The sequence below is a fragment of the Calliphora vicina genome, chromosome 5 (assembly GCF_958450345.1).
Source record: "Calliphora vicina chromosome 5, idCalVici1.1, whole genome shotgun sequence".
Lineage (NCBI taxonomy): Eukaryota > Metazoa > Arthropoda > Insecta > Diptera > Calliphoridae > Calliphora > Calliphora vicina.
In genome coordinates this window covers 80,870,634-80,885,136 of record NC_088784.1, presented here as the reverse complement: position 1 = coordinate 80,885,136, position 14,503 = coordinate 80,870,634, and the positions used below count along the sequence as shown (strand labels likewise).

Genomic DNA, 14,503 nt, shown 5'->3' with positions numbered 1-14,503 from the left:
CGATGGCTTAAGGTACGGTCACACATGGCAAATATTTACTCAAAAAAGCGTAACCACTTTTTTAGCACAAATTTGTTTGACGTGTTTGCTCTTACAAGTGTTTTGTAAGATAAAACAGCATCAAAAAAAATATAAAAAGGCGTAATTCGATTTTTTGTTACTTTACAGGAAAAGGAAAAAACTAAATAAAATCCATAAAATTTTAGACAAAAAAAGTTTTAATGCAATTTTTAACAAGAGAAAAGGAAAATACAGGAAAAGGAAAAAACTAAATAAAATCCATAAAATTTTAGACAAAAAAAGTTTTAATGCAATTTTTAATAAGAGAAATCACATTTTATTTCTCAATTAAAATTTATTTTTTTTATTTTAATAAAGTTATTTAATACACCCTTTTTTCATTGATATTTTTGATAAAAAAATAGTTACACCTTTTTTATATAAAGCCATCGATATACTAATTTGAAAAGGCTCTCTTTCAAATCCAATTAAGCATTTGTGCAGATTTAAATTAGTCGGACCTCTTAAATCTTTTAATTTGACCGGTTATATTTACAAAATATTTACTTGTTTTTGGCATAGTTTTGTAGTAAAAAATTCCCGGGAATGACCAAGATTTGTTTAATATATCACGGAAATGGAAAAAGTCTGGATAATTAGGTCCCAAAGCTAGTTTTTTTGCCTGGATTTAAATTAGAAATTGTTATCAGAATGAATCTTATTTTAGAGATGCAATTGGAATCATTTTAGGCAAAACCTAATAGTGCTTATTATGAACTAATTATTTTGCATCTCTGTCATTAACATTGAATCACATATGAAGTGCACTGCTGTCAAAAGTAAGGTTATGCAGTTGATTATTGCACAAACCCGTTATTTTTTCAATATAATTTTTAAATAATTTCTCTAATTTCTAACATACTTTAAAATTGTTTCTGTATATTAGTTATTTAAAAAAAAACGTTCACAAACTCATTCCATCAATTATCACATAGTTATACTTATGTATACAGCAGATACACAATTATTTCATTTCATACAGGTATTTAAATTTAAAACTTTTATTTAACAATTACACTTTATAATATTATAAACTCTGTTCCAGTTTATGCCGAAAGTTTTATTATAAATTAAAGTAAATTTATTTTATTAATTTTTAGTTATATTGCTGTGAAAATTCCTTTTAAATTACCTAAATTTTCTGTAAATCACGATGTGTTTAAGACGCACGCAGGAATCGTTTTGAATGAAATAATATTTTTTCAAATGTTTCAAGGTGACCTTTTGAATGAAAAATTTGTAGTTATTCCCTCTCCTACGAATCAGTTGTATGTTTTGGGGCCAACCACTCACTCGTTCGCTTACAATAGTCAACACAAAAGTAAACTGAACAGCTGTTTCTGCTGTTTGTTTTTATTAAAAAATTGCCGCTGCTGCTTCTTCTATGTATGCACGTTTTGCATACATAGAAGAAGTTTATTTATTATTGACGGGTGTTTTCTGCCACATTACATATTGATGACGATTTAATTTGTTTTTATTATTTTTCTCTTTGTATCTTACATTTTGTTTAGTTTTTGTTGTGGCGTTAATACACATTATCAGTTTGTGTTTATCGTAAATACCGGCAAAGTACAGAGAGAGGTAAACAAAACCGAAAAAAATCGCAACTAAAATGAAATATTGTTAAACTGTCACTGGGTGTATATTTAAGAAAGCACGACGATACGAAACTAAGAAAAACAATCTTAAAGATACCCTAAATTGAGATAGAAGAGCTTAAGCTTTTAGAAAAGCTTTTTCAGGATTGCCATGACTATGGAAATAACAAAGAGAAGGGACAATTGAAATTCGTGTACTAACTAATTCTGGTAATAAATTATGTACAAAGAATTTTATTAACTTTAGTTTGGATTTTTAAAAGTTTTCAAATATTACATACATGACCTTTAATTTTAAGAAGAATTTTCAAAAAAAATATTCCTGTGAAATTTTTCCCGCGTAGGGTAACAATAAAGTACCAAAATACAGTTTTTCTGTTTTCTGCCCTGAAAGGTTCGAATTGTTTAAGAAGATAAAGATGTATTTAAAATTTTGTTTGTACATATCTATATTAGTTTAAAAGATATAAGGTTACCAAATTTACCTTCGAATTTTGGATAATACTTAAACTTAATTTACTAATAATGACTCCAATAAATTTCAAATAACTACACAAATTCTAAATTAGGAATTCATTTGTATCATCACGAAAACAATATTCATTTCCAAAACACAATTCACTTATAACCCAAAAATTAAACAAAGAAATTGATTAAATCAAAGATTAAGTTTTATTTTCAATTATGGTTTCAATAATGTTCTTTTATTTTGGTATACATATACACAACTTAAATAACATAAGTATCTTACAAAGCAATAAACCAACTCAAATATATGCATTAATTGTTCAATTGAATTTTATGTGTTGTTTTATTAAAGTTTTATTTTTTTTTTAATGTTGAAACAAAATATCCAATTAACAGTGTTTTTAGTATATAAATACATAAAAATATTCGAAAATATATATTTGTATCAATTCTCTAATAAATCTATTTAATATATACCTATATAAGTGTGTAAATATGTTGTATACTTTTGTTGTCCTAAAAAAAAACTTCCGAAAACAATTAAGTTTAATTAAAATAATAAATTGAGCAGAATTTGTTGTTATGAGACCAAATAGTTTAAATTTAAGATCAATTTTGTTCAACAATTTAATCGATACTTAACAGGCCATTTCTTTACTGCTCAATTTTATTTAAATTTAAGTCTTAGAATTCATAATTATTAAATATATTATTTTTATACTATTAAGGTAATTGGTTTCTTAAACAAAAAAACAATTGTACACACAAAATGCGGATAAATTGGAGCATGAACTGGAAAAATACATATAATAATAAATTATAAAGATACAACCATAGATGACAACTAGATCTCTCTCCTATCCTTCTATATCATATACTTCACCGTACATTACAAATAAATTAACCTTGAGTCTTACGATTTTGATCGTATTCAGTAAACACATACTCTTGAGAGTCATTTAGACTTTTTTATTTGTATTTATTTTAATTTCCAAAAACTCTCGATTTTATTCGCGATATACATTATGAATAAAATCGCGAATGTTTTTTGTTTTAAATTTAAAAGAATAAAAAGGAATCCAAAGGGTAGGTGTTTACCGGTTCAAAATCGGAAGAACCAAGGTCAAAAACTTGTGGTTTATCTGTGTTCTTTAATCATCTAAAGGGTCTTTCATTAAGCGCTTCCTATCTTTAAATAAAACAAACTGTGTGTGGAATATCACTGAATTTTTTATTCGTTTAAATGACCTATCGACGCCATCACGTATGGAATATAACATAGTGCTTCGCTGGGTTGCGCGAATCCGAAATGTTCAATTTTCCATGACTCTGGAGGATAAATCGCGCTAAATTTAAGAGCCACTGGATTATTCGCATAGACCTGCGAATTAAGAAAACCCTAAAAGAAAAAGTCTAACGGGGTTAAAATCGCACGATCTCGTTGGCCAGTTCACATCACCTCTACGTGAGGTGACCATGCCCTTAAATCGCTCGTGTATAATGTCCAATGTGGCATAAGCCGTGTGGCACGTTACGCCGTCAAATAACTTGTCGTTGATGTCCATATCATCCAATTCAGTTCAAAAGAAGTTGGTAATCATCGACCTATAGCGCTCGTCGTTGACGGTGATGTTCTGGTCAATGTCGATCTCAAAGACATATTGGCCGATGATGAGGCCAGCCCAAAATCCGCACCAAACAGTGATTTAGGGATGCATTGGACGCTCTTGGATCTCATGTGGATTGGTGTCGTCCCAAACTCGACCAATTTGTTTCTTGACGTAGCCAATCATCCAGAAACAAGCTTCACTGTAAAATGGGCGAAGCACGCGGAACGATGCCCGAACAGAACACACATTTTGATAAAACAATTATATCATTTGCACGTATTGCTGAAAGCTATATCCGTCCATGATGTTTAGGCAATTTGACAGATGTTGCTTCAACAATATGGCCACTATCAACTGCCAAAATTCGGAAGTCCCTATTGTAAGACCCTTTATAATCAAAAAAATAAACCAAAAGTTATTGCGTAACTAGATTTGAATAAAACTTTATCTGGAATCTGTAGGAAAAATCCCGAAAAGTATTGTCTTTTGAATATAATTACGCAATAACCCCTCTGGTTATAATTAATATTACGAAAATTCAAAATTTAAATTTTATATATTGTATTATAATAAATTTCCAATATATGTGTAACCCCGAATTTATCCGAATTTTTATAACTATATAGAAAGTGTCTTAAATTATATGTATAAATATCTACCAACTAAGAAACAAAACACAATGATATGATATGAAATGTCACTTGTGTACGGTAAATACTAAAGGAGCTGATTCATCTTCCTGTAATTGTTCCAAAAGTGTTGTACGATTTATTGGTCTTTGTATGTTGCCGGTATGTTGTTGTGATTCAATGTCATCATAATCTATGGACGACGATCGCACCAATTTAAATTGTGAATTTCCGTCATTTTTAGTTATGACCAAAGAGGCGGGTCGGGGACCTGAAATTAAATGAAATCAAATTGTTTATATTATATACAAATGATTAGTATTTTAAACAATATATATCTTACCCGATGGAGGTTTTCCTTGTCTTTTTTTACCATTGCCCAATGAGCTGGTTGCTGCAGCATCATTTGATTTTTCCGATACATATTCTATATTGGATGACGACAATTTTGAATTATTATTGGGTGATGTCTGTTTGATAGACACTCGTTTCTCGGTTTTAACACTACCCTGCTGTTTAAGTATTGAATCTCTGCGTGTTTGTACGGGAGATGGTGGTGGCATTAGATTAGTATTTATTAGAGTAGATGAAAGTACCGAGGGCGGTCCTTGTAATTCATGATCTGTAATGAAATTGCCCGTATAGAGGAAAAGTGGATAGATTTAATTGGAACAAAAAAAGATGGAAAATAGAAAATTATATAGAAATGAAACCAAAAGACACTTTAGTACAATAAATGGAAACATCTATAGAAGTGTAATTACATATATTTATTGTTATTAGCAAATAGATTTAGATACAATATTATAAAAATAAAATGTTAGATAATGAACGGAAAGATGATGAAGTATCCTCTGAGTTAATCTTACCTTTTAGCTATAGGTACCTACTAAATACATATATACCATGTATCTGTGGCAATACGTTAAAAACTTATGTCGAGAAATTAGTTTTTTTTTTGTTCCAGCATCATTTGTTAATAAAGAAATTTATTAAATAAATATTTCTGAAATTATAACGCTCATTTGCGATAAGAGGGTCATAACTCAAAGTAAATATACATTTAATGTTTAAGTCATTCGTATAATGCATGTAAGTGACATTAGGTACATAAGTTAAATTATTAAATTGAGGGCATTATTTTCTAAATCCCGGAGCCAAGTGATAGCTTTATATGGAAAACAAAATATCTAAATAATTTGTTGTTTTCCATATAAATTATATGTGGTTTTTAAAAGGCAAAACGGCTCTGGCGTTGCACAGTGATTCGTTTCATAAGCAAAAATATAAAAATTTAATAACTTTAATGATCATAAAACTTTTAAAAATTTAGGTATGTAAATACAATTCAACAGAAATAAGTTTCATAATGACGATCAGTTCATAATTTATCATAGCTCATATATATTTCGAAAATCGCTTACGAAAATTTGTTTGCTCATTTACTCAGTGTAGGGTATTATGTGGTCGGGCTTGACCGACTATACTTTCTTACTTGTTTTTAAATTGATTTTTTATTTGCATTTGCTGTGTTTTGTACTAAATAATATGCTTAAAGGTTGTCTCAATTAATTGGGGAGTTTAGTAATATTATTTCTATTTTTTAATATTTCATTTCAAAATATGGACCAAAATCCACAACAATGACTTTTTATCATGTAGTTTGGTATCGTCCTAAATTCGACCTTTTTGTTTGTTGACATATCCATTCATTCAGAAATGGGCCTCATCGTTAAATGCCCAAAGCGCGCAGAACGTTGACCGAACGGAAAACCCAATTTAATAAAAAATATATCCGTTCATGATGTTTTGGCTAAACGAACTGAATAAATGGCGGCCAATTCAGCATATTGAGTGTCATTCCGTTTGTAACATATCCAAATATTGGTCGTAGAATCAATGTGCGATTTTTTTTTTAAATGTGAGACCCGAGGTTTGTTAATTAAGCGTAAAAAGCTTTATTTACGGCTTTTGTATCTTTCCAATCCTTAAAAGTCCTTTTTGATTTTCTTGAAAAAAAACGGTCAAATTGACGCCTAAAGAGAGGAGATAGAGGGTTAAGATCTTACACAAAAATTATGCCCATAAAATTCTACAATATAACTCTGACAATAAGAATTCTCTCAGACATTCACTTACAAATTTTTTTCAGTTAGTATAATGTTCCCCCGATCAAAAAATTAAAACTTTGACCAACTGTCTCTACAAAAATGATCTACTCAACATGCCCGTTAAGAATTATAGGAACGCAATTCTGTTCCAATCAAAAATCTCAATTTGTTGGACAGTGTAATTAATGAAATTTTACACACATTGTTCTTTCAATAAAAAGAAAAGCTTTGTTGAAAATGGCTAGAATCGGTCCATGATTTCTACCAGTCCCTATACGACTTTCTTTCCGGAATATCCATACAAAATTCTGCAGACATAAGCTATATGTAAACAGAAATCGCAGAAGGAAATTTATTTTGGATCGGTCCCATATAAAGTCCACTTCCAAAAATAACTTAAATATGCGTAAATCTCTTATAAATAATCTGTTTTGAATTTGACATCAATAATTTGCATTTATAAAATAATCGCGGCACCTAATTTTATAAAGATCGGCCCATAATGACAACTTCCGAAAACTACAATACATTAACTATAAATTTCGATATCGAACCAAACTTTTACAAATATCAGTTGTATTCAAAAATCATGCTATTGGATTTTGTGACCATCAATCCATGATTTGCCATAGCTCCCATCTATGTTTCTTAATAGATATCAGAACACAAAATATTATGACAATCGTGTCTTAATAGGTTATAGCTCCCATAAATGGCCCACATCCGAAAAATACATTAACGTGCATAATTATCGATATTGATGAACAATTTAATACAAATATGTTTCAAGTATGCATCGATCAATTCATACTACTGGATTTTGTGAATATCGATCCATAATTATAGCTCCTATATAAGGCACACATCCGGAAGGCACATTATCCTCTAGCAATATGAAACTTTCCACATATTTTTCAGTAATAGAAAATATAAAACTAAATAAAACTGAACCTGATAAATGTTTTTATACAAAACGCCCAACAATCGATGCCCGTATTATATTGGTAGTGGGTATAAACGTTTCGACACTGCCGAATATTTTCAATAAATATGTCTAATTCAATATTTATTAAACGATTTAAGAGGATCGACTAAGTTAAATCTAGAATAATTTAAATCTATAAAAACTGGGTTATTCATTTCAAAAGATAATCTTTTTCAAATACTGAACTAAGTGAGAAACGATTTGAATTAGTACAGTAAGTTTAAATAATGGAATCGTTTAATTAAACTAGTTCGTTCATGAACTACCCAATACTAACTAATACTAAAACATTATTTTAATATGCCTAAGATGTACTACTTGTGAAAGTGTCAAGAGCTTGAGCAGACAACAAAAGCAAAGAAACATTTTTTAACGGACCAGGAAAGAGGAAACGCTATAACACCGTTTTACTCTAGAAATAAGCATTCTATAACGAAAGCTTTTACGAAAGTGGCACCAGAAACTTGTTGAAGAAAGAAAAACTTGTTCGTGTATCAGTCTTTATTGTGACAGCTGTAGGGGACAAAATGGAAACAGTGCTATTCTTGTGATATTATTCGCAATAAAAATTTCGTTCAACAATTTACGTTCTGCTATATTTGAAAAAGATAACCCGAACATGGTCTGCTCATATATCATAACTAAAAAACACGAATTAGGGCCTTTCTATATGCAGTCTTTTAACGAGCATTTCCCAATATTACGATAATGATTCCCACTATTGGACATCATCTGTATTGATTACAAAATATTTAATTTCTAGTACAAATAAAAACCTTATATATGTAAATTAGAGTTCGTTTGTGACCAGGTCACTTCATTTGTTTTCGGAAGGTTTTTGCGTAAATAAAAATAATGGCGTCGTTTTTTTTTTTGTAAAAATTTCACTCCTTATGGTGGTTCAACGCACCTAAAGACGCGGATTTTGATCACATTTTCTTGTAAAGCAAAAACGGTTGAATATATTGCAAATCTGATTTCACGAGTCAATTCTGCATCAAAAGTTAATACAATTGATGTTTTTTGAATCCTTAAAAATGGTTAAAAAAACCCATCTCATAAAAAAAAATAATTTTAAACATGCACGATGAAAATTTTATCAAAACGGTACCAATATTTCCTTTCTATCACAACTCGTTAAAAAGTTTAAAGCTTTAAACATGTTTTGTTAAGGCAAACTAATAAAAAAATGTGTAAACTTTTTACCAATTATTATTTTCTTGTTAAATAAATAATTTTGAAGCCTCATAACTTGTTAATGGTTAGTGATAGAAAGGAAATATTGGTGCGTTTTGCTAAGCTTAAAATAAATGCCTTTTCAAGAAATAAATAATAAAAACATTCTCCTTTAAAATTTAGTTTTTGTCGCTTGAGCTTTTTTTGCGGTTATGGCTCCTTAAAATGTGTCGGTCAAAAACAAAATCACAGAAATACTCCACCTTATCCACTATATTAAATTTATTTTCAGATAATTTTGGTACAGCATGGGGTCACTCTTAATTTAGTCAATGCGTATATGTCTCGAATAATGTAAATTCCATTCCTCTCATATATTTTTTATGTAGAAATAAATATAAGTATTAAGTATTTGGTATAAAATTTTACGAAATGTTAGAAAAATTCATTCCAAGCAGTTTTTTCTTTAGGTGCTACAATGGGATTCGCGAAAACTCTTATAGTTTTACAATAATTCTCCAAAAAAGACTTAGGATTAATAATAATACATCCCAAAATATAAGAATATTGTGAAAATGAGAACATACACTACTCTCTTGTATCTTTAGTAATTTGTTAGTAAATTTAGAGCTTTTTGTTATTACCGACATACAAATGTTGTCTAAAATTTAAAAACAAAAATTATTTTCACCTGTACCAGAAAAATAAAATCTAATACATATGTATAATATATCTATGATAAGTGATAACAGGTAATTTTTTTTTTTAAGGTTTATAGTTATAAATAAGTATTATGTATTCATAATGATAGGATTAATGGCATAAGTAATAAATGACAAGTGACAAATGACATATGAAATATTCTAATGCCATCAAATATGAACATTCGATTACGAATATTAAAGGGAATTAATATCAACGGGCTTGATTGTAAATGTGTGTCTACAAAATACCACTTAATACTAATATATGACATTGATGATACTTTTGTTAAGACATTTTTACTATATAAACCATGTTATAAATTCAAAATAATTATAAAAATCATGCAAAATTTAAAAAAAAATAAAAATTAAAACCAACACCAGGTTGTTTATTTAAAAAAGGAATGAAATAGCCAGAATTAAATAGTATGAACTAAAGCATTTAGATTATGATAATATAAAAATAACCAGAAAAACGCCAAAAGTTATTATTTTTTTTATTTGCTTGCATTAAAAGAATAGCATTTATTTTGTTTATTACTTAAATACCTTATAATTATTATTAATTTCTTTTTTATATTTTTTTTATCTCATTTTACTTTAATATAATTTCTTTTACCACAATAGCAATTATTAGTAAAATTATGCTCTTTACATGCATTTTTATATCAGTTTCTTCTGTTTGATTTTTTTTTAAATAAATTTTCGCTCTTCTATTTTGCATAATTCGATTTTGTTAATATTAAACTATTTTATTTTTGTCGATCTTGTTGTTATAATAATATTTATACCTACAAACATGAATTAGTAACATACAATTTAGTGTAAATAGTAAAAAGCTTATAATTATAAAAAACCAAAAGTTGGGTGTTAAGAAAATATAAATTCTCCGAATATAAGTTGAAGCAAAAAATAAATTAGCAAAATAATTCGTCTTTAAATAAGGATTTTCTTGGATTAATACAAACCAATTGCTGTGCTCACAAACACTGAAGCCAAAAAAGAAAAATATATAACAAAATAAATAATTAATAAATAAAAATATTTAGACAAAAAAAATATATATTGCAAGTGTTTTTTTTAAATAGTTATTGTGTATGAAAAAATCAATTTTTTTGTTGAAATTTGCAAATCATTTTAAAAATTCGTATGTAACAGGCGCGCATAATGCTGAATATTGTCTAACATCATAATAAATGTGTATTAATTGTTGGAGTAAATCAATACACCATTTCCAATTGTATTTCAGAAGTTTATAATTGTATTTCAGAAATTTGCAATTAAATTTTTAGAAATTTCTAATTATATTTCAAAATTTTAATTAAATTCAGAAATTTCTAATTATATTTCACAAATTTCCAATTGAACTTCTAATTGTATTTCAGAATATTCCAATTATATTTCAGAAGTTTCCATTTATATTTCAGAAATTTCTAATTGCATTTCAGAAATTGCCATTTGTATTGCTATTAGAATTTTCTGAAATACAAATGGAAATTTTTGAAATGCAATTGGAAAATTCTGAAATACAATTGGAAATTTCTGAAATACAATTATAAAATTCTGAAATATACAAAATTGCAAATTTCTAAAGTTCAATTGGAAATTTGTGAAATATAATTAGAATATTCTTAAATTCAATTGGAATTTTCTAAAATATAATTGGAAATTTGTGAAATTCAATTAGAAAATTCTAAAATTCAATTGGAATTTTCGGAAATATAATTAGATACTTCTGAAATACAATTCGAAATGGTGTAGTTCGAATCAGAACTTTGAATTAAATAAATTTATGCTTAATTCACTGAAATCATAATTCAGAATGAAACATTTCAACAATTCATTCCATAACTACATTTCAAAACTAAACTGAACAACGTCTTTTATTTGAAAAGATATCTGAATCTTGATCCGTGTGATATTTTAATACTGGTTACAGAATTAGCTTAAAATCAAATGAATTTTGATGAAATCACTAAACTCTAGAACGTTTTTAGTAAATATAAGGTGGTTAGGACTAAACTAGTTAATTAGAATGAGCAGCGGCAAAGCAAAAGGTTTTGACTAGAGATGCCAACGGGCAATTTTCGAGATTTCTTCAATCCCGAAGCCCGGGATTTTTAAATCCGGGGATTTTCGGAATTTTCCAAATCCAGTTTTTCATAAACAAATAGGGGAAATTGACACTTTTGTATGCATTTTTCGTGTATTTTGACATTCTACATGCCCGAATATCGCAAAGTGATGTTCAGCATAGTTGTTAAGCTCAACGCCTGCGACAACATCTTCTTCTATATATATATAAATGAAATGGTCCATGTATGTAATGTCATCACGTGAGAACGGCTGGAACGATTTGGCTGATTTTTTTCTTATTCGATTCGAAATTTTCAGGATGGTTTGTAAAGAAAAAAAAATTAAAAAATTACGGCTAAAACCGGCTTTTTTGAGTCCAGTCAACTGTAATAAAAAAGCCTCTAAAGTATGCAGTACAAATTTAGATATTTTATTTGCAAATAAATAAGAACAGGCAGGGTTGGAGAAACTTGACTAACTAACATTAGTAAATGCTACTGGGAGAAGCCGGGGCGGTCAACTAGTAGTTAATAAAGGAAAGCGGTATTTTTGGTTTAACTTGAGTGGAGCTCTGGAAAATCAATTCTTCACCTTTTTTTAAATCCTCTTCAAACGAAATTGATTTTATCTCAGATGAAAATATTTCGATTGCTGAAAGGCTAAAAGATATTATTAATAAATGTAAAAAACCCAAATAACTATAACGAATCCAAATTATAATGTAGATTTGCAACTTGCAAAAGAAAAAGTTCATTTTATTTCTGAAGGAATAAGAGGAAAATACTTGCAGAATTGTTCGTTCCAGAATGCAGATGAAACCACAGATGCAATAGTATTCTAAAGAAGCTATTTAAAATAAACACTACTTTTTACTAAGGTACTGTTTTTTACCAGCATGTACATTAGGGCTATAAATGTTTTACATTTCTTGCAAATATCAAAATGGCCTTACTTTTCCGCAGTAATCAAAAAAGTTCTCCCACAAAACGCGGTAAAGTTTGAAGATCATTTTTTTATTTTTGTTATCCAGTAACGCAAATAGTTTTTTTTTTAATAAATATATCAACCTGGCTCGAATCTACATATATTTAAAATTTGCGGTAAAGAGAAAGAATCCGCTGTTTCACTATAAAAAAAAATAGAAAAAGTAATACAAATTTTGACTTTAAAAAATCGTTTTTGCGGGTGAGGTTTTTATTCCAAAATGACCCGAAAAAAATGTTATCGTAAATAACACAACCCCGGGGCGGGATTTCGGGATTCTTTAACAAATCCCGAATACCGAGATTTTCAAAAATCAGTCCCGATTAGCATCTCTAGTTTTAACAAATTTATTACAGCATTATTTCAACGCGCCTGTTATCACAATAAAAAAGCTCGTTTTGTTTAATTATTAAAAAAAATTAATTAAAAAATGTTCACACAAAAAAAAAGGGAAATCAAATCTGGAAAACTAAACAATATATTTTGTATGCATTTGAATATTTTTTTAAACAGCACAAAAGGGATATGTATTGATTGGTTTGATCTTAATTTATAAAATGATCCCTGAACAACATGAATGTTTTAGTTTATGTATTTATGTTCCTAATACAGTGTGCCTATATATTTTTGTTTAATATAATATTTTAAAACTTTTGAAACTATTGCTTTTGAAGAAGATATATACAAGGATTGAGTATTGATAAATAATACTGTTAAATATATAGTAGTTGCAAATTGAAATTCAATATTTCTGATTCTAATTAAAATACATAAAAATATATGTATGTATTTGAATATAAGTAAACATACATATATAATTAAATATGTATGTAGGTAGGTATATAAATATATGTATGTATGTTAAATTATTGATATTATATGTTTTATACATCGATTCGATATTGTATTGTTTCCTGTAAACTATTTTGTTCAACGATTTGTATTACTTAAATGCTTTAAGTAAAATCATTAAATATTTTTAAGATTAAATTGCAGATCTCATTAGAAAAATGTTTCGTTAAAGGCTATAAGTGGACTGTAAATTACTAAATCGTTTTAAACAAAGTGGGAGACCCTGTTAAAATAGCTTGATATAAAAACTGTTGTAATTGTTTATAATTTTCATGGAAATTTCTAAGGTTATTTGTGTTGTTGTTATTTGCATCTATATAATTTGAATTGTCTTCTCCACGGTTTTTGAATTGTTTGCTACTAAGATATGTTGTAGGGTGTTTTTTTGTTGTCAAATGTGCAGTAAGGTTTATTATCATAACTGAAACCAACCTTTGCCCAACCAATTTAAATTCTATAATCTGGTGTCATCAACAATATGATGAGTGGTGGCTTGATCACCATTGGCATTTGGTATCACAACCACGGTGGGTATACCAGAATTGGAAGTTGTTCGTAATTGAGGTGTGAAAGGTTCGCACAACAAATCATCTCCTACCGAGTGATGACGTTGAGCTAAACCTCGAACACCACTGCCGGGGGTTGTTGTTATATTAGAAGCTGATAATAAATGGGCACCATCACCTATACTATGGCGTAAATTATTAGAGCTCATAACTAAATTAATGTTTCCACTACCGCCACCACCTCCAACATTACCACCAGCACCAATATTTACAGTATTATTAGTAGTAGATAACGTGCTATTATTAATGCCATTACCCATAAATGTACTTCCACTTAAACTATGCAATGAGTGTGAGCTGGCACTGCGATTGTAACCGGTGGTAGTGGCGGCTTGTTTGTTTGTTTGCATTTGTTGTTGTGACGTTGGTGTAGTATTTAAATTATTGCTATTGTTATTATTATTATTGTTGTTGTTGTTGTTGGAAACATATGGTAGTAAATTGTTATTAAATTTTTGCTCATCGGATGGTGAACCGAATTCCGATGATTCTCGTATGGGTGCTAAATGCAGTTGTGCGGCTGCAGCTATCATCTCACCTGTTGGCAAACCGGATGGACTTGGTCTCTCACTGCTGGCCACATCCTCAAAGGCATCCTCATTTAATGTCTGTAAAGCACCACATATCATTTGCTCTTCCAATGTTACCTATAAAAGAATACAATATGACATTTTTCTATTA

At 28.8% G+C, this 14,503-nt stretch overlaps 1 protein-coding gene across 7 annotated transcripts in view; it reads right to left on the bottom strand.

The window, feature by feature from the left end:
• Window positions 1-2,453: 2,453 nt before the first annotated feature.
• The window catches only part of Arms (Ankyrin repeat-rich membrane spanning), a 91,437-nt gene continuing 79,387 nt past the window's right edge, over window positions 2,454-14,503 (bottom strand). For 5 of the 7 annotated variants that reach the window (XM_065514528.1, XM_065514525.1, XM_065514524.1 and 2 more), the window contains exons 10-12: window positions 14,079-14,469; window positions 4,712-4,990; window positions 2,454-4,639 (exon numbers count right to left, since the gene is read on the bottom strand). In XM_065514528.1, coding sequence (XP_065370600.1) covers window positions 4,437-4,639; window positions 4,712-4,990; window positions 14,079-14,469 — 873 coding nt within the window. In that variant the 3' untranslated portion in view covers window positions 2,454-4,436. The remainder of the gene's footprint in view (window positions 4,640-4,711; window positions 4,991-14,078; window positions 14,470-14,503) is intronic. The other 2 variants (XM_065514530.1, XM_065514531.1) reach the window with 1 other exon arrangement.